The sequence below is a fragment of the Mytilus galloprovincialis genome, chromosome 7 (genome assembly GCF_965363235.1).
Source record: "Mytilus galloprovincialis chromosome 7, xbMytGall1.hap1.1, whole genome shotgun sequence".
NCBI classification, from domain to species: domain Eukaryota; kingdom Metazoa; phylum Mollusca; class Bivalvia; order Mytilida; family Mytilidae; genus Mytilus; species Mytilus galloprovincialis.
The window spans coordinates 28,121,082-28,142,917 of record NC_134844.1 but is presented as its reverse complement, the minus strand read 5'-3'; the positions used below and the strand labels follow the sequence as shown (position 1 = coordinate 28,142,917).

The 21,836-nt window shown below is 31.3% G+C and overlaps 1 protein-coding gene across 1 annotated transcript in view; it reads right to left on the bottom strand.

Moving 5' to 3' along the window:
* The window catches only part of LOC143082690 (uncharacterized), a 42,757-nt gene extending 21,320 nt beyond the window's left edge, over positions 1-21,437 (bottom strand). The window contains exons 1-6 of the mRNA XM_076258502.1: positions 20,983-21,437; positions 9,907-11,505; positions 7,799-7,953; positions 3,833-4,001; positions 2,723-2,940; positions 1,801-1,955 (exon numbers count right to left, since the gene is read on the bottom strand). Of these exons, the coding sequence (XP_076114617.1) occupies positions 1,801-1,955; positions 2,723-2,940; positions 3,833-4,001; positions 7,799-7,953; positions 9,907-11,505; positions 20,983-21,064 (2,378 nt within the window). The 5' untranslated portion in view covers positions 21,065-21,437. The remainder of the gene's footprint in view (positions 1-1,800; positions 1,956-2,722; positions 2,941-3,832; positions 4,002-7,798; positions 7,954-9,906; positions 11,506-20,982) is intronic.
* Positions 21,438-21,836: the final 399 nt, after the last annotated feature.

The following is a 21,836-nucleotide window of genomic DNA, read 5'->3' as shown; positions in this document are numbered from 1 at the left end:
GATTACAATGTATTAATGTATCAAAAGAAAAATTTATAAGAGTTCCACAGAACCCAGCGTCTCGCCTTCTTTTGATGTTAGTAGCAGGCTCAACAAAATGGGGAAAAACTTGTTAAAAATTTTCCTCTAGATATTTAAAATATCTTTTGATAGTACAAAATGTGCAAGTTTGGTAAAAATCCAGGATGGTTTATGAATCTAATAAATGTTTAAAAAAATTAAACTGAAGACTGTATGGAAGAAAAACTAAGACAATTTATAAGAAACACATGTATACGAAAAAACAGGAAATAAATTTTACAAAATTTTCTTATAGATATTAGCTTTTGATTAAAAACAACCTTCTGTCCAAGTTTGGTATAAATCCAGGAAAGTTTAAGAAAGTTATTAAAATGTTTTAAACTTTAACCACAGAGTGAATGTTATGTTAACTGGCAGAAAAACTAAGTCCATTTATAAGTAAACAGATTTTTTTTTTAATACAAAATTTACTTCTGAATATTATCTTATGATCATAAACAAGATTCTGTCCACGTTTGGTAGAAATCTAGGATAGCTTTAGAAAGATATTAAAATTTTAAAAACTTTTTAAAACCACAGAGTAAATATTTGAGGACATTGCTGACAGAAGTAGAATTGCAATGTCTCGCTTTTGAGAAACAAGAGTGCACACGCTGAAATGTCTCGCCTTCTATACTAATCATTGATATTATGGTGATAGTCCTAAGTATAAAGCTAAGCTTTATAACAACTGTCACATAAACTTAACATTAACCAAGATAACTAAACATAGACTAATGAACCTTAAAAATGAGGTCAAGGTCAGATAAACCATGCCAGGCAGACATGTACAGCTAACAATGCTTCTAAACAACATATATAGTTGGCCTATTACTTATAGTTTAAGATAAATAGACCAAAACACAAAAACTTAACACTGTGCAATGAACCGTGAAATTGAGGTCACGGTCAAATAAAACCTGTGCGACTGACATAAAGATCATAAAATATTTCCATACACCAAATATAGTTGACCTATGGCATATAGTATTAGTTAAAAGGACCAAAACTCAAAAACTTAACTTTGACCACTGAACCATTAAAATGAGGTCAAGGTCACATGACATCTGGCTGTTAGACATGTACACCTTACCATCATTCCATACAACAAATATAGTAGACCTATTGCATATAGTATGAGAAAAACAGACCAAAACACAAAAATTTAACTATAACCACCGAACCATGAAAATGAGGTCAAGGTCAGATGACACCTGCCAGTCGGACATGTACACCTTACAGTCCTTCCATATACTGAATATACTAGCCCTATTGCTTATAGTATCTGAGATATGGACTTGACCACCAAAACTTAACCTTGTTCACAGATCCATGAAATGAGGTTGAGGTCAAGTGAAAACTATCTGACAGACATGAGGACCTTGCAAGGTACGCACATATCAAATATAGTTATCCTATTACTTATAATAAGAGAGAATTCAACATTACAAAAAATTTGAACTTTTTTTTCAAGTGGTCACTGAACCATGAAAATGAGGTCAAGGACATTGGACATGTGATTGACGGAAACTTCGTAACATGAGGCATCTATATACAAAGTATGAAGCATCCAGGTCTTCCACCTTCTAAAATATAAAGCTTTTAAGAAGTTAGCTAACACCGCTGCCGCCGCCGTAGCCGCCGCCGGATCACTATCCCTATGTCGAGCTTTCTGCAACAAAAGTTGCAGGCTCGACAAAAAATAAGCAAACAGAATTGACAAACATTATAAAATCATACTTTTTTTTAGGAGACGATTTACTGGGTTTCTTGACCACAGCATACAAATCTTCCTCCTGGTTGACCTCATACTTCTCTTTCTTTGGTGAGGTCACTTTATAAGCTGCTCTCCCATTGGCTGCTGTTCCAGTCACATGATCATACTGTGCTTCATCCTTAAAAGACATAAGTTGAATAAATGCCTACGTTTTTAAGAATATATTTTTTTTGCACAAAAATATGTAAAATATTAGATGACAGTAACAAACAATATATCCAAAAGTTTATATTCTTATCAACAAAAAAGATGTGGTATGATTACCAATGAGACAACAAATGTTTTAGCAATTTTAGTCATCGTGAGCAAAGCAGAAATGAAAGATATGAAACTGAAAAAATCATCCTGAAAGAAGATTAATTAATTGATTAATTGTTGGTGTTAAATGCCAGTTTCAGCTCTCTTAGGCTTAATCACGGTTGCAGCTTTTATTCATGGAGGGAAACCAGAGTACCAATAGAGAAAACTACCACCCTTCAGCAGGAAATCTGAACGTGAAGAAACTAGGGCTCTTTTCTCAAAAATTATTAATCTTAAGAGTAAAAGAAATTGATAGTCATACAATTTCAGAATAACTAACAATTAATTTAAATCGTAATTTTTTTGTGAAAAGAGTTACAGATTCCTTACAAGAATCAGATTAACCTGGATAAAACTTTGTTGTATACTTCATTGGAGTCCAATTGCAGTCTGCAACATTAGCCACTAGTCCGATGCACCAGACTAATGAAAATTTATTCCGACTAGAAAGTTTTTGCCACATAAGAAAAATGTTGGAATCTTGGTCTTCTGACTAGTAGTTGGAAACATTTTGGTGCAGACTGCAATGGAATGACAAAGAAAGGGGTAAAATAGGATACTTATAATACAGTAACTTTGACTCACCTCCTCTGCTCCAGTAGGTGATCTCATCCTAAGTAGAGGTGGATCATTTTCTGAATCTAGAGGTCTGCCTTTGGTTGGAGCTCGTTTATACTTCCAGTATATGATACACACAACAATCCAAATAACTATAACAACAAAAGCTATGGCGCCCACAACAGCTCCCACTATCCATAGATTTGATGGAGTATCATCTGTAGCTGGTTCCTGGGAGATGAAAGCTTAAAAGTAAAAATAGTGTTAAAATTATAAAATATTCAAATTCTGACACCTGTGTTCTATAGCAGACAAACCACATCAATATTGTTTTAATTAATTCCTTGATTTTGTGTTATCTGTTAGTGTGATCTCATTGCAAGTACATGTATATAAATATTCTCATTATTTAAGTATACCAAACAATTATTGAACAAGTGAAATTTAAGAAATGGTTGAGTTTTGTATAAATATCAGATTACAAGTATACTGTATATTCACTGCGGACTAGAAGTTAACAGATGCAGGTAAGTAACTGTTTCAGAATTCACAAATTATTGCCTACATGTAATACTGTGATTTTAAAGATTTATCAAAAAAGTCAATTTAACTATTGTGATTTTAGGAAAAGAAACATACAGATATTTGTATTTGATATCAAAATGTGAGTTTGTAAAAGAAATCTTATTACCGGGTAATCGCATTAATAAAAACCTAGCAATAATTTCTGAATTTACAGTAATAAGTATTGGTTTATAGCTTCTTGCCAAAATCATTTCATTAATATAACAAGGATGTGTCCATAGTACATCGATGCCCCAAACACTATCTTTTTCTATGAACAGTGGACCTTACAATTGGAGTCAAAACTCTTATGGGGCATTAAAATTAGAAAGATCGTATCATAGAGAACAGGTGTACTAAGTTTCAAGTTGATTGGACTTCAATTTCATCAAAAACTACCTTGAACTAAAACTTTAACCTGAAGCAGAACAGACGGAAGGACAGATTCACACACCAGAAACATGATGCCCCTATAATATCCTAGGTGGGGTATAAAAACCCAAATGCATATAATGAAATCGGTAATGATTATCAAAATACGTCATTATGGGAATACATATCACAGGTTATTACTTTCTGCCTTTGATGAAACTTCATATCCTAGTTTAATGGCCATCATCTGATCACTGATACTAGAAGTGGCTGCCACAGCTTCTGTTGCTGGCAATGTTGTACCATCTTTATCTACTGTATACCCTACTGTAACATCTTCTTTACCAGCTGCTCTAGTTATGTCTGTAACCTGGTAAAATAAAGGGGAGATAACCAATTAAAATATCTAAAATTATATTCCAGCTAATTCTTTAAATTTTTTTTTGATCAACTGCATAGTTCCCTAATGTAACATTTTCAGTTCTATTTGCTGTAGATATCTATATCACCTGGTAAGGAAGGGTAAACAAGTGATGAAAGTTTTGGCCAGAAAATGTACTCAAGCAACCATGCACCTTCATAACTTTATCTTCATGTCAGAATGTATGCTCTTTACCTAACACCCTCTGTTCTTGATGCTCTCAAAATAACTCTCATAACTCTCATAAAACTAATGAAAAAAATTTGTTGTATGCAATATGAACAGATTCTTATAGCAACAAATTCTGTACGTGTCTGTTCCAAGTCAGGATCCTGATATTCAGTGGTTGTTGGAGGGTATTATGTTTGCCATTATTTGGTCCTTACAGAGATCGGCCATTTGTTTTCTTGTAAAATGGTTTGTTGGCTTTCTAAAGCTTATTATTCTGTATGGGTTTTGCTGATTGTTGGAGACTGTGTGTTGATTTATAGGTGCTTACATCTATCTCATTAGTCTCTGGTGGATAGGTGTCTTATTGGCAGTCATATCACATCTCTATATTTGTTTGTTTATACAATGCCTAAAGAACCAACTCAGAAGTTACGGTTATGTGTATTTCCAAAGGAAAAAAAATCAAAGCAAAGGTACCAAGATATACTTATAACGAATCATTAAATGACAAATGAAAAAAATCAAGCACCCGCAGTGGAATAATAAAAATGCAGCACAATATAATGGTATCAATCAAAACATTTCTTTTTTAATAGCCATCGTTCATAGAACTTTAAATCTTTTTTCAATCCTTTTTCTTCACATAAGTTATTTAAAACACTGATAAAGGGGAAATTTTTTTTTTAAGCCAGTATCTTTTATTCTTTATTAATGTATTTTGGATACATCAATACTTCCTATCTCTTTACTTTTACATATGCATGTGCTTTAAATTCATCAAGAATAAATTTCTGTTCTTATAATTTTAAATTGTGCTCAAATTTCATGAATTTCATCATGAATTTTGAAATGAATATTTAAATTTCCCAATTTCCACAAAAACTTTAAGGTGGTACCTAACACTACAGGGAGATAACTCTGTAAAGTCAGCTAAACGTTTTAATTACGTAGTGTTGTAAAAGCAATATTAAGCTTCTCAATGATCAAAATTGGCGTTTATCAAATTGCTATATAACCAGTGTAATTTTTCTGACAAAACAGTTGGTTCAAAATTTTTGAAATTTTTATATTTTGTTAATTTACTTTGACAAAATTTTATGAAAATTAAACGAGCCAAACTAATTTTAGTGAAAGTGTTGGGTACCACCTTAAGTGAAAATTTGCAATTAAAAAGTCAGCTTGTTCAGACTTAACCATAATCATAATAATAAAGGTACTAAAATCACTGTGAAATGAGATTTGTACATGTTGTACTACTACTAGATAAAATAATCTTTCCGATCTGTCAGTACAATTAGGGTCTGATTACTTTTTCAGATGCATGGTTACTTGTTCATGATGTTAATTTAGGTAACCAGGCTTTACAGTTCTTGTTTATCAAATCAAATATTTATGAATGATATAGATTTGTAGTTTATGATTGAGAATTTATATATTCTGTAAACTTTATTTATTATTTGTGTGATCAGAGATACCGGATTTAAATGTAATGATGCATGGAGCTTGTAATAATATCTGTCTTAAGAATTTACACTATAATTTAAAATGACAAGAAAAATATGTATGCTTTTAAACTATATATCACTATACTTTGTGTGTTATATTTTAAAATGATTTAGAAGAGGATTCTTGATAATAATCTATACTGTTATATACAATAGTAGCATAGTATTATTATTCTAGGTGTTTAGTTATGCACCTCGGTCCATAAATGAAGCTGGGATGCAATTTGTGCATCCGAACAAAGTTTCTTCAACTCCTCTAAAACCACTGAATTGATTTTATTTTGTTTTTGATCTAATTGGTTTTTTTTGAGGATTCTATTGCAAAACCTGGAACTTGACACTTTTAAAAAGTGGAGTTGACAGGTGGGATGGGAAAAAGTTAAAACATTAGGAGATAACTATATTGTATTTGATTCTCTGACGGCATTAATTGGTGATTTGATGGTTGCAAATTTAATGTTCACTGGCGACATGTTAGCGGAGACAGTAAACTGGTATTTGCGACCATCAAATCACCAATTGATGCCATCAGAGCTGAAAATACAATATTGTTATCGCCATTCTAATGAAACTGACAGAAAACATGTTAAAACATGTATATAAAATCTGTCATATATATCCTCTGCGCTTGCACTACGTTCCATAGCATCAATAGTCAATTGATGCCATAAAAATTAGTGACGTTATCCAATCAAAATGAATGTTACAAACGTTGTTGCCTTAGAATGTAAAGTTTATAACACAAAAGTTCAATCTGTTACAGATCTTCATGCAACAAATTTATTTGATTTATAGATTATTGGTCTGAAAAGGAGAGGGAACTACTAGACTACAATCTCATATAAAGTCCTCACATGAGAGGTTGCTGAGAAACTTCTCAGAGATTGAAAGACCACAGAACATCTGTGTATCCCTATTTACATAGGCTATGTATACGACATAAAAAAAATAATTATGTTAAGGTGTAATACCAGTGTACCACCAAATCATGGTACCTCACATCCAGTTGTATACGAAAATAGGTCGAAAAATATATTCCCTTGAATTTGACAGTTGTAGGTAATTAATCCTACATTTTATTGCAGTAAAAGATTTCTGTGTCATAAACATATGTCTTGGGTATTTCAAAGCACCATTATTTTTTTTATTTGGGATTTCTTTAGAATATTTTGTAATCTTGAGGTTACATGGTGACTAAACCTTGTACACAGATAAAAATAAGGGGATAAATTTGATTGGTTAACTTCCAGTGGTGTTTATTTTCTTATATGCAATGAAATGTTATGTGATTATTTTTCTATAGTACTGGACAGGATAAAACTTTACTCATGCCAAGTATTTCTTTATTTGAAACAAAGATAAATTCTACAGATTTTTTTGAAAAGTGCAAATTTAACAGACTAATAGGGGAAAATCAATGGTGGTATTACACCTTAATACTGACAAATATTCATATAAGGTTAAAACAAAGGTAAACTTCTGAATAAAAACAATAAATCAATTTCAGAAGTGAAAAAGGTACTAACAAGTGAATAATATGATCTTGTGTAACATCTGTTAGCATTAGTAAGACATTGATTTCTTAACCATGATGTAAATAAACACGTCAAACTTGTATTTCTAATATGACGGAATTACTTTGTTATTTTTATTCATAGAAGGGAATTAGCCCAGTATTTATTGAATATTTAGGTGTTTCCATGTTTAACCTATAAGTTGTGATCAATGTTTCGAAACAAATATCACATTTCATTATCATAAGTTGCATATGGAGAAATACAAAATTCATAAATATGTCACAAAATACTTATGAAAGTAAAATTTTGTATTAATATGTACAATTCAAGTTTTAAAGCATGAAATTTAAAATTTGTAGTTTATAAATCAGGGCAGAATCATCTATCTCAAAACCCATGACGATGGAAGTTTTTATCGACCTTTACTGGCTATACAACCCTTGCACAGTCAGCTCTCAAAACCGATTCATAAGTTGCTATGTATGTTAATAACATACATAGCTTTTAAAGAAGTGTCTAAAGCTATTACAGTATTACAGATAAAATGTCTTACATTGATTCCAGCCTTTCCAATCTGTACAAATCTTTTCCTCCTTCTAGCCTGGCCTTGTTTCCGGAAAGCCAGATCATAGGCATTAGCAAGTCCTGACTCTACCTTGGTTTTAAATGTGACTGTGGTCTCATCCTCTGTCACTGGAACTAAGATTCCTGAAATCATTTATGTCACAAAGTTTTATGAACAAATTTTTTTTTAACACCTCTACATTTGGCACATAGATATTTTTTTAACAGTTTTAGATTATTTCTTCAAATAATACACCATATTACAAACATAGGATATCCATTCACACACACACTTTATGAGAATATAACCTTTAAAGGAACATATAGAAAGTTATAGCATTGTACATTGAAGTGAGCAAAATATCAGTCATATTTGTATCATAAATATGTTTTGTTATAAATCATGCCATTTTCATGTTTGAGCCTTTTACAGTGGACTATACAGATGTTTTTTCCCCATTGTTAAACAGCTTACTACAACTACATTTTAACTCTGGTGGATAGTTGTCTAATTGGCTATCACACCACATCTCCTAGTTGTCTCATTGGCTATCACACCACATCTCCTAATTTTAATGTTGAGATGTACAATCTGGAATTTAAGTCTCTTTTAAAAAGACAAGAAAGTTAAACTTATTAACAGTCTTAAAGGTGCTAAGTGAGTGATTCACAGCAGAAAAATGTCAATGTCTTCTTTAAATATCATGACATCTTTAATTAGCTGTTGTTTCAATAGGATGCTGTCTCATTGATGTATATCCAACATCTCATTTTATTCACAGTTTAATTTTCTTACATTTATAACACAAAATGTATTAAATAATAAGAATAACATTGTATTTAAAATTAAAAGTCAAAAGAACTACATAGTCTTTACAGCATGGATTTTCATGCACACACAATACTGAATATACATGTAGCATGCTGATGCAGAATAATCATTTAGGCATGACGTAATACATGTATATCTATCATACTGTAAATAATCTATCTTTTGTTCTAAATCATAAAATAAGCAAATGCAATAAACGGCAGTAACTATTAAACTATAGTAAAGGAATAATTCATGCAAAATAGCAATAACTATGACTAAATAAAGTTAGTTCATTTGACAATTTATTAAATTATATGTAAAAGGATTTTTTTCTAAATCAGGCATGCTCAGTTTTGGTAAAAAAATGTGTTACCAGTTGTCATATGGTCATTTGTCTATTTACAATTCCGACAGGAATATATCTGTTCTGCAATGGATTAAACTATATAATACTGTGTATTTTAGATAGATAGACCCAAGAAATAAGTGGACATCAGGACATTCACTTTTGAAAAAATATAGGCAAAAGTGATTTTGAATTCACTTGTTTAAAGTAAAGTTTTGTCCATAATTTTTGCAAATAAGAGTACTCCATCTTCAATATTTCAAATCTAAAATCCCTTGATTGGGTAAAATTTGTAGTTCATTTGATTATTGAAAGAAATTATTTTATATTGTGTTACCTTTTCCTTCAGTTCAATTTAAAACTGTACTGTTATAAAGAATTTAACTTAGCTAAACAAATAAACTGAGCAAACAAATTTTTAAATTATTAAATATTATTAAACTTGTACTGTTATCTGGGTCTTGTAGTAAAAATTGTTTGTTATGAGAAGTAAATGGTAGTAAGTTTCTGCTCTTTAAAAAGATTGTTTTTCAACTGATTCTTTGTATTTTCACCACCTGAGAACACTCACAAAGTTTAAATAAAAAAAAATATTACATAATCTCAAAGCTCAGACACAATTAAGTTTTTTGGAAAAATATTCCTGCTGTTTAGACAATTCTATCAAATTTGTGTAAATATATCATTTTACTGTAAAAAAAAAAGAGAAAAAAAAAAGAGTTCAAAATGCAAAAAATACTAAAACGTGTACAAAATATGCACAGTGAGTGTTCTTCTAAATAAACCAAGACCGAATAATCCCTTTCTAGGAACAAAGAAATTCATCTTTTTTATAATTATAACTTAGTTTTAGAAAATATCGTGATTATAGCTGTAGTCTCTTACCCTTATATCTGCATTTTGTCGTTTTAATTTCAGTAATATTGTAAGCACTAACCTGTCTTAACCCAGTATGTGGCCTTGACATCCGGAGTTGTCGTAGGTGGTGGAGTTGTAGTAGTCGGTGTTGTGGTTGTAGTCGGTTGAGTAGTTGTAGTAGGTGTGGTTGTTGATGTCTCAGTAGTTGATGCAACTGTTGTCATAGAAATAGAACTAGACATTTGAACATATGACGAAGAAAGAATTGTTGAAGTTAATACGTGTGTTTGTGACAACACACCAGTGCTAGTTAACACACCAGACGTGACCATCGTCGAAGGAGAGGTGCTTGCTATTAATGACTCAGTAGAAGATGGCACCTTTGTTGGAATAATACTACTTGAGAGAGATGTTGAAAGAGTAACTACTGGTTCACTGCTACTTACTGGTCCCATTGTAATAGTTGATGATATTGCTACAGTTGTAAAATATACTGATTTACTTATGTCTGCTGTAGATACGCCTATTGTTGTAAAACCAGACGATTGTGTTAAATATTGGCTTGAATTAAGAACCATTTCTGATGAAGACAAAACAGGTGTTAAACTTGGTTCTACTGTTGTTAATGACATAACACCTGTTAGGTTTACTACCTCTGAGGATGACATAAAAGTTGTTGCTAAACTTGGTCCTACTGTTGTTGATGACATAATGCCTGTCTGATTTACTATCTCAGAGGCTGTCATAAAAGTTGTTGTTAAACTTGGTTGTACTGTTGTTGTTGACATAAAGCCTGTCTGGTTTACCTCAGATGACATGAAAGATGTTGTTAAACCTGGTTGTACTGTTGAAGATGACATAATGCCAGTCTGATTTACCATCTCAGAGACAGCCAAAGAAGTTGTTGTTAAACTAGGTTCTACTGTTGTTGATAAAATAATGCCTGTTTGATTAACTATCTCAGAGGCTGTCATAAATCTTGTTGTTAAACTTGATTCTACTGTTGTTGATGACATAATGCCAGTCTGATTTTCCGAACTTTTCTGAATAAATTCTGAAGAGAGCGCCATAGTTTGGGAAACATTCATAGTAACAGAAGGTAAATGAAAATCACTAGTGAAATTTAATGTAAAAATGCCTGTTGCTGTTTCAGTTGATGATTCTATGAAAAATGAAGTCAAATTATTTGTGTCCAGAAATGAAGATGAAATTACCTCGGTAGAACTTACAGGCACTGTTGGTTGGACTGTAACGATAGTAAAATTAGATGATGTTTCTGAAGCAACTGATATCAAGTCACTTGATGACATAGGTACTGTTGGTGTTATAAAGGCTGACATATTATCTGTTTTTATATCAATTGATGAAGATTCCTGGGATAAAACATTAGTTGAAGTCATGGCTATGGACATGTTAAATGTTTCCAATGAAGTTGATGGCATTGTTATAATACTGGAATTAAAAGTTTCCAAGATAATTGAAGAACTTATTGTCATTGTTGGCTGAATGATGACTGGTAATGTTGACCCTACAGATGACGCTAAATCAGATGTTGAATTCATATACATGGTAGTATTGAATAAATCTCCGGAAATTGACTCATTGCTGGGTACCATTGATGTTGATAATTGTGAACTGATGGCTACTGTAGGCTGAATAATGACTGGCAACGTTGAATCTATTGTGGAATTTAAATCAGAAATAGAAGTCATCATTACTGAATCTGATGTTGCATTTGGTAAAATTGTTACACTAGTTAGTTCTCCAGAATCATTTCTGGACATATATACTGTTGTAAATTCTGACCTCATTTCACTATATGATAGGTTTAGTGATTGTAAAATGTCTGATGTATCTGAAGTAATATAGGTCGCTGTGACATTCATTATAAGGTCACTTAAAAACTCTGTTGTTTTCATTGGTTGTGTAGTTAGATTTGAACTAAAGGTTGATTGTATTGGCATAGTCGTATGTGAAGAGTTTGACTTTTCTAATGAGGTGGTTGGAAGATTGGTTGCAGCTGTAATTATCATATCAGAAGAATTTTGAAAAAAATCATATGTGAAATTTGTTAATTCTAAACTACTTGAAAAATTCATCATTGGCAAAGTGGCTGGAAATGAACTTGAAGAGATTAAAAAAGTTCCTGATGAGAAATTAGCTTCACTTGTCAAAGTCATTGGGAAATACATGCTTTGTGACACAGAAGTTGCATTTATACTATTTTCTGATTGATTCAAACTTTGAGATGATCCAAATATTGTTGACACAAAATCAGGAAGTAAACTATCAGAAAAATTTTGAGTTTGAGTACTTGAAATCACAGTAGGAGTTGCATTAAACATTAAAAATTCACTGCTCAGATCAACAGTAGTAGAAGTTTGAACATTAGATATATTTAACATGAAAGAACTATCTGAACTTATAGTCATTACTGGTGTTGGCAAAATTTGGAATGTTGAGCTGTCTGAAGAGTTTATCAAGTCTGATGTTTGAAAAATAGGCATACTAGATTGGATATTCGATACATTCAGTGTTAGAAAGATTGAATCTGAACTAAAAGTGCTTCTAAGGTCAAAAATACTTAAACTTGACATATTTTTTGTAGGACTGCTTTGCATCATTTCAGGTGTACTTGATTGGTTGACAAGTCCTAATGTAGATGATCCTAATTTTGATGGTAGCAAAGATTGTGTATTTAAAGCACTAATGTTTGTTTGTGGTGTTGTTGAAATAAGAGACGTTGAAATAGTTGACTGTTCTACATTTTGGCTTGTCGGCTCAAGTGAGCTTGATTGACTGTTTGCCATTGTTGATGTGAAAATTCTGAGGTCAGAACTTAGTAATGACTTTGTTTCAAAATCACTAACATTTAATTGTGGTGTTGTTATCACAGTTAGTTTTGAAACAAAGTCATTACTAAGTTCTGACCTCAGAATTTTCACATCAACAATGGCAAACAGTCAATCCTGAGAAGCGTCTGTCAACTTGACCGACAGCCAAATGTAGAACAGTAAAGTTCTGTATAAGATGTTAGTTTCATTCACCACACTTTGTGTTAATTCTATGCGTTGTACTGAACTAGTGCTTGATAAACTTTCCATTAAATTGCTAACAGTTAAAGGTGCAGTCACGGATAAATCACTCAAAGAAATGGTTTGCATAGAAGGTTGAGAACTGCTAGTAGGAACAACAGTATTGAGATTTGATGTCTTTGGTATATTATCTACAGTGCTTGGAATCACAATACTGTTAAAATCTTTTGTTGGTATGTTAGACATGACCAACATTGATGATTGAGCAGAAGTATCAGTCATTTGCGTTGTTGACAAGCCAGACATTTGTTCTAAAGGCAAACTACCTGAAGTCTGAAGAGAATGTGTCGCATCACTAGAAACTATTCCTATACTGCTTTCAAGCATGTGTTCAGATTTAAATGTTTGTCTAGTTGATGAGATTTCAATTGAGACCGCTGATTTTGATTCTAATACTGATGTTGGTAAAATATTAGTACCAATCGATGCTGTAAAGGTGTTAGCTTTACTTTGTGAGATAGTTGTCTTCCCTGAAAAAATGGAAGACATCAAAGTCAGTTCACTTGTTTGAGCAAAATTTGATATAGCTCCATTTTGTGTAGTTTCCTTAACAGCAGTCAAACTGTTAGTAGACACTGCAATGTTATTTGATTCTGATGTCATAAATGTTGAAGATGTTTGGATGATATCAGCGGTATTTATACTATTAGCGGCTGTAACCATGACGATAGATGAAGATGATGTAGATGAAAGTGACGGATCATTTCCCATTGACAAATGATTGGCTGTTATTTGTGGCACATCTTTTGATGAAGAAGTTAAGTCAGTAATTCCAAAAGATCTTGAAGAACTACTATAAACATCATTTGATGAACTTGCATACATAATTTGAATACTAGAAGCTAAGGCTAATGACTGATCCACTAATTTTGATTTTTCAGACACATCACTTGAAATTGTTTTAGATGGCACAATATCATTTTCATTGATAGAACTGCTCAACTGTTCCACAAAATCTGAATTCTTGATCACATCAACTGATTGGGACATGCTACTTAAACTAGTTGAGATTTTCTGTTGTGTTGAAGTACTGCTTGAGATTGTCAACTTATTTGTCTCATACATAGACTCTGTTATTTTACTATCTACTGATTTAGTAAGCAAGCTATTAAACTGTGCAGGTGACTGAGTGTTAGTGAACGCCAAACCAAACACACTACTTGGTTGCAGGGACATACTTGGATCAACTGTCAAAACAAAGCAATTCAAATGTTAATAAAAATATCAATTATCAAAAATAACTATAATATTAAACATACAATATATTAATATCTAACAACTGCAATAAAAAAAAGCACCTATAATTTAAATCTATAATAAAAACATCTAAATCGACAAGTTAGAACTATATGTAAAAAAAACATCTAAGTCTATATTAACTATATAGTGTAAATATCTGAACTATAATGTTACCAATATGTACGACTGTATCTGAAAGATACAATATATTTTATTATCATTCACTTAAAATCATCTCGAAAATCATACCCATTATTATAAATATTGAAGTGTATGCAGCGCTAAAGTTTTTATAAATATGTAATAAAGAAGTGAAGTATATGCAAAAGATACCTAACCCAATTGTCTATTTCATATGCATCATTTTGACATCGGAGTTCTTTTAAACGGAGTTTTACTGTGCGTATTGCTCTATATGAGTTTGTTTTTCTACATTGGCTAGAATTATAGGGGAGGGTTAAGATATCACAAAACATACTTATCCCCGCCACATTTTTGCGCCTGTCCCAGGTCAGGAGCCTTTGTTAGTCTTGTATGATTTTGAATTTTAGTTCATTTATTTATTTTGGAGTTTAGTCACTGACATCCATTATCACTGAAATAGTACACATTTTTATTTAGGGGGCCAGCTGAAGCACACCTCCAGCATTGTCCTGGTGCAGGATTTTATTGATATGTTGAAGACCCATTGGTGACCTTCGGCTGTTTTTTGAATTTCGTTGGGTTGTTGTCTCTTTGACACCATCCCCATTTCCATTCTCAATTTTATCTACAATTGTGTATCTTATAAATCATGAAGTGCATGTATAATAAAACTGGAATAATTTTTAAATAAAACATGTAAAAAGTTAAATATTATCAAAGATGTCTCCAATGATAATTCTGTCACGTTAGTATCTTCTTTTACTTTTGAAATGCAGGTCAAGTTCACCCAACGTTTGTATGAAACTACATCATTATCGGTCAGGAAAAAAGCACTGATAAATTATCATTCTTCTTTAACATATGGTTGCTTAGATCAGGACTTATGGAACACAAAGTTCAAAGTCATAAATTAGTGCGTTATATAATGATCATGATAGCCTTTGTTGATATTTTAAGGGGGTAGACCTTGGTTCAGGAGATAACTCTTTAAATCAGTAAAGTGTTTGTAAAAGTCAAGTTCATCAATGTATAATAATCTATGTAACCTAGAAGCTTAGAATATATATTTTTGAAAATGGTGGACACAAACGTACTGATGATTTTAAGAGTTATTTCCCTTAACCTAGGCCTACCTCCTTAAAACAAAATCGGCCATATGTTGATATAGAGTGTAGGTCAAGGTATGATAAATTATGTTTTAAACCTTTCTCATATCAATGAAATACACAGTATCTCACAACAAAACATAAGTCCACGAAATTCCAAATTAAATAATGGACAATGCCATTTGAATATAGCTTATTTTCTATACCCTCATATTTGACGAAGAAAAAGAATCATTATTCATCGGATTTAAATCTGAATTGATAACCAATTGATAAATGTATGCCTCTTTTTACCATATGGTGCCATAATATATATTGCCCATAAATCTAACTTTTGGGTCAGATTGAAAATATTTTGGAAAAAAATCAAACTGTGAAAAGGAAAATTGATTTCAGTCGAGGAAGCCAAAGTATTGATAGTCCTAAAGTACAATATACTTGAAGCCTGTTTATTTATGATATGTAATGATTTACACAAAGGATTATAGAAGTGTCAGTACATATAGCACTTCAATTTTTTCTTAAAGTAATAATCTAAAGGGCTGTGAGGAGACACTCAGAATACTTTGATAAACTTCAAACGTTTCATATGAATACATGTAAATAGGCTGAAATAGCTGGATATGTGAGGTATGCCATTATGAGACAGAAACCAAAAATTAGTGGAGTGGAACAAAACATAAACTTGATCTGTAACTCATCATGGTTAACTCACATACCAAAGATCAGCCCAATATTTGGAGGCGTTTAGAAATAATAATGGTTTGCTGCGGAATGACGGAATTACGGAATTTCGGGATTAGGGAATTTCTGAATTAGGGAATGACGGAAAAGGGTAAAACTATATGGCAACGACAACTTCATTGCGGGGCCATAAAAACAGGTTAATACTAATATTGGGCTTATGACTCTCTGCTTATCAAAGTTTACATCGCTAAACAAATAATAAAACTATATAACACAGACAAATGTTAATACTGAACATTTATATTTATAAAAATGACTAGACTTAAAAATGCAGTTTATCAATTTTATGTTGAAGTTATATCTATATAATCCTTAAATATACAGATCATTTCTGATAAGGTGGACAAAAACACACAAATATGGATAAATTAATATTTTATTTTAATATTAAATTGCTTTGTGGTCAAAGAGATTTTCAAACAAATCAGCAAAAGAATTTTAATTTGTTTATGTTTTCAGAAAGTGATTTCAAGAGATGAATGGCATTTCAAATTGTAAAATTCTATATGTTCAAACCCCATCAATATCAATAAAAGAACTGAGTCACCTGCATTGCACATATATTCTATATTTTACAAGGGGCAATAACACTTTATAAAAAGTCCACCATTATAGAACTTACTAGTATAAACCTATAGTTTAAGTTTTATAAAAATCTGGCAAGAATTGTACCTGTGAGAGTGCTAACAAGGACCAGATGGACTGACACACAAATGAACACACAGACAGACGCCCAGTATTTCCATGTTCCCTGCAACCCAACATATTATGTTTTTTCTAAATTGTTTTTAAGTTAAAATTGGGCCTTAAACTATACTAACTAGCTTTCAGTAAAAATGAGATGGCATAGAATATATACTGAAAATAATTCTGTCTTGTCATTTTGTTAAAAAAAAATATAGGTATTTAGTGTCAATCTATTTTAGGTTGAAAACTCACAAACATGTTTACATGTTTAACCCAGTCATTTATTTCCAAAAATATCAATCAGTACACCTCTAGCAGATTTAGTGTAAAGATATCATAAGCAATCTGAGGAAATCTACTGACAGAATGCACAAGTCTTCTTCTGACAACAATCATACAACTAAAGTTGATCATTAAGTATATTTACAATCAATTCTATTAGATTTTTTGGGAAGGCTAATATTTATTAATACATGTATATGTTTATTTTTTTAAGTTTGTATATTTTTTAAAAGATCTAAATTATCAAGGTATTTCAAATGGACAACATAACATAGCTATGATATTTCATAATTGATGCCATTTTTTTATTTCTTCTCCACATAAATGTCTGTATTTAATAGGTCAAATATCTAACAATGAAAAACTGTCTCAGTATAGCTATGGGAAAGAGTTTGTCTGAATAGCCCTTTTTCATTTATTCATGTTATTGTCATGATTGTAGGTCTATTAAAAAAATAAATATGCCTATTTAAAAACCAAGATTAAAGGATATATACATGATATATATGTACAAACATGATGTATAAAAAATGATGTTAAATGATATAATATTGTGTTTTACCATTTCATGCCTGATTCATTGTGATTTGTAACACAGTATGTTGTTTTTGTTCTCTAGAAAAAGGGATATTTTTATGTCTTCTTTAAATGTCAGCTTCTTATTCATGTTATTGAAAAAAACAATTGGAAAAGGATTGACTTTGTCCCTTTAGACATAATTTTCATCCTAAATAAGTAAGTCTGAGGTCATTACCATTCTGTTCCATCTTCAACATGATTTTATTTAGTTGATAATTTAAATTGGCGTTTTCTGCTTTAATAAAATAAACATGTAGCAGCAATCTGACATCTATCATAAGCAATAGTAATCTAGGTAATAGCACAAATGATACTGGTAAAGTAATCTAGGTAATAGCACATATGATACTGGTTGCAAAAATGAGAAAACTTGTTACCTATAGATATAATGTACAAATGTAATGAGAAGATTTCAAAACCATTATACATGTATACGTAACCAGTACACCATTAAATTCTTGTTTAAATTGTTTTACATTGTCCTTTTGGGTCTTTTAATAGCTGACTATGTGGTATGGCTTTGCTCATTGTTGAAGGCAGTATGGTGACCTATAATTGTTAATTTCTGTGTCATTTTGGTCTCTTGTGGAGAGTTGTCTCCTTGGCAATCATACCACATCTTCTTTTTTATATATTAGCTATCCTCTTAAGTTATTAAATTTCTTGGGGATTTTTCTTCAAGTCTTTTCAATAAAGGGTTGGGTCTTTTCTGTTATATAACTACTTTAAAAAGAAACCAGATGTTTATAATGAGTCAATCATAATCAATGAATTTTCTACCTACACAACTGTCCTTAAAAATGTCGGGATTATATGGTAACATATGGTACACAAACTTATTGACTTTTTATATTTTGTTATCATAAATTTATGGCTGTTATTAAATCTTGACATTGTTAAATTAAAATATTTATAATTTTGAATGATTTTCTGATAAGCAGTTCTTGACAACAAATAAGTTGCTTAAATTCTCAACTTTCTTGACTTTATAGAGTAAATGAAAGTGTTCAAAATCAAGATGTATACAATGGGGGATACAATGTATCCTCAAAATTTAAAAAAAATCTCCAACCATTAGAATAAGTACATTTTGTATTTTGTATTAACACAAAAAAAAAGTATCATTCTTGAGAAAACCTGAATGATTGAACAAGCTACAATGTACACTACATTGACTATGAGTAGAATCAAAAATCTTTTATACTTTTTTATATTCTGAAGATAAAAAGATATTCCAAAAGAGGAAACATTGATTCATTTCAACTAAATAAAAGAGATGGAAATAAATAAATTAAAAATAAAATAAAACAAGAATGTGTCCATAGTACATGTACACTGATGCCCCACATGCACTATCATTTTCTATGTTCACTGAACTGTGAAATTGGGGTCAAAACTTTAATTTGACATTGAAATCAGAAAGATCATATCATGGAGAACATGTGTAATAAGTTTCAAGTTGATTGGACTTCTACTTCATCAAAAACTACCTTGACCAAAAACTTTAACCAAAGACTTTAACCTGAAACAGGACAGATTGACGAACGGATGTACATACAAACAAACGAACAGACAAACAGACCGAAAAACATAATGTTCCTAAGCAGGGCATAAACAACTACTTTCTTTATCCACTGTCATATCATGTATATATGGGGCCGTATATATATATATATATATATATCAGTGAGAGTACAACATTCTTTTGTTTTAATCAGAGAAGATTACATACAGGAAATTCCAAAGACAAAATGATTCACTCCAGGTGAGGCAAAAATGAAGATTTTTTGGTTGTTTACAACAAACAAGACAAACATTGCATTAAAATGCATTTTAGTATTTTGGTGATATTGAATCACTATATAAATATTGTCTCTATGCATAATAGTATTTACATTGAAACTATAAAATGAGCCAGCTCAAGTTGAAACTTTAATCCATCCCTTGTTTCTAGCTAATTACCACATTAAAGGATCTTTATCATAGATACAATGTATTAATGGTTAAAATGTACCAAACTTCCCCCGTTACAAGAATTTCAAATAGAAACTGGGTAATGTTTGAAACCAGGTCTAATTTAAAAGGCCAAAGGCATGATACATTGTGTACTAGTTCATGTAGTTCTTTTTAGACATGAGTAAAAGATGTACATGTGGGTTACCTGTTTATATGTGTCAATGATTCAGCAACCTAAAAACACATTTAAACTAAACATGAGATGAAGTAATAAGCATGGTCATTATATTAAGGGGGGTCAAAAACTTGTGCCAAAAGAACTTATTGCTTTGCATGGATATTAATTTAGTACCGGTAGTTTCCTCTTTTGCCAACATCAGCATACAATATAAAATTGAGAATGGAAATGGCAAATGTTCCAAAGAGCAATTGATATAAACAACTGAATTAAGCTTAAACAAAATTAGTATTTCGCTGAAAATTAAAATTTGTAGTTTACCTTTAACCACAAAATCCACAAAAATTGGTACCCTACAAAAACATGTACTAAAGAATCCAGTATACTGTTAAAAATGTCAAAATTACAGACTTGATTAATAATTAAAAGAATAACTAAGGCGTCATAACCAGAAAACAATACACAGTCTAGCTACCATTTCTTTATTGGCATGTCTAATTAAGTTCTTATTATCAATAATTAATTGATGGCTTTGAGCTTCCGACAGAATTGATACCTGAACTTCAGAAATTCATGACAAATGTGTGATAAATCAATGAGGTTTGCATATAACCTGTGAATGTTTTTAAGACAACATATGTTGCCATGCTTGATCAAATATTCAGATATGCTAACATACATGTACATTCTTTATGATATGTATTGGAAATTGGATGATACCAATACCTTAAAAGTTGAATTAAAAAAAACACACCTTTTTTATTTTTAAAAATTCTGTAACATTGTAATTTTATACAACATAAAGTTAAACTATACGTCCTCGTATTTATATACAGAGGAAAGATATAGACAACTCTCCATTACAAAAAGAAGGGAAAAAAACCAGTAATTTCAAAACTGTTACAAACTATATGAGATCGAAATCTTCATTCTTAATACACAGACAGAACCTCAATACTGTAAAAAGAACTAAAAAAAATCAAATCTGAATATTTAAAACAAAAAAAAAATCAGTTCTGGCTGTATGTATACAACGTTCTTGATGTTGTAATTAGATAAAGAATTTAAATATAATTAACTTTTTTATATTAAAAACAGATTACCTGTAATTAATTGATTATCCACGTGGATATTTAACTCACCTGTTGTTGATTGACAGTTAAAAATTAAATTCCGCTGCACCATATAAACACAGATGTAAATAAAGGTTAAATAATAAAACATGTTGCTAAAATTCAGGAAACATCCAAACGGAAATATTGAAAATTATAATGAAAAAAAAGCACATCAAATGTTTATGTCATTTCTGATGAACGGATCGTAATTATTTCCGAAGTCAATTTATGTTTTGACTTTTTCACATGTGTGGGCCTGTTTGAAATTATAATTTCCTTTCAAATCGTAAGATATCGCCTTAAATTTCTCAATTAAATGACTGTCAGACATGATTGGAATGCGCATTCCCTTTACATCGCAAATGACAACAACAAAAGAATGTGTAACACCGGCCCATTCACTTTTCTGCAACATTTGTTTACATTGATGGCAAGGCCAAAACGAGACTTAGCCGCCAGAAAACTCCGTCATGGGAGACAACTCCTAAACTTTTTAAGTATTAAACTGGAATCCGCTTGTATTACGCTTCACTTTGTTTTAATGAAAATGAAAAATCTTGCTTCAACGTGCAGAAAATAAATAATCGGTCCTCTTACTTTACAAAAATAAATAACCGATCAAAAACAAATCCTCCTGATGTAGACAAGATATATATGACATGCTCGAGGTAACATTTTTAAAGAACAAAACAGAGTCACATATATATTGCAATATGTATCTGTAAGAATCGACGGAATAACCAGCACGTCTCTGAAAAAAAACCAAATCATATATGATAAGCGTTGACCGTGCGCACATTTTTAGAATGAAGCGTTTCCGCGTTTTCGAGTGGCAAACGGTACTTCGATCAACGCTTTTACACCCCCAATTAATTTACAAA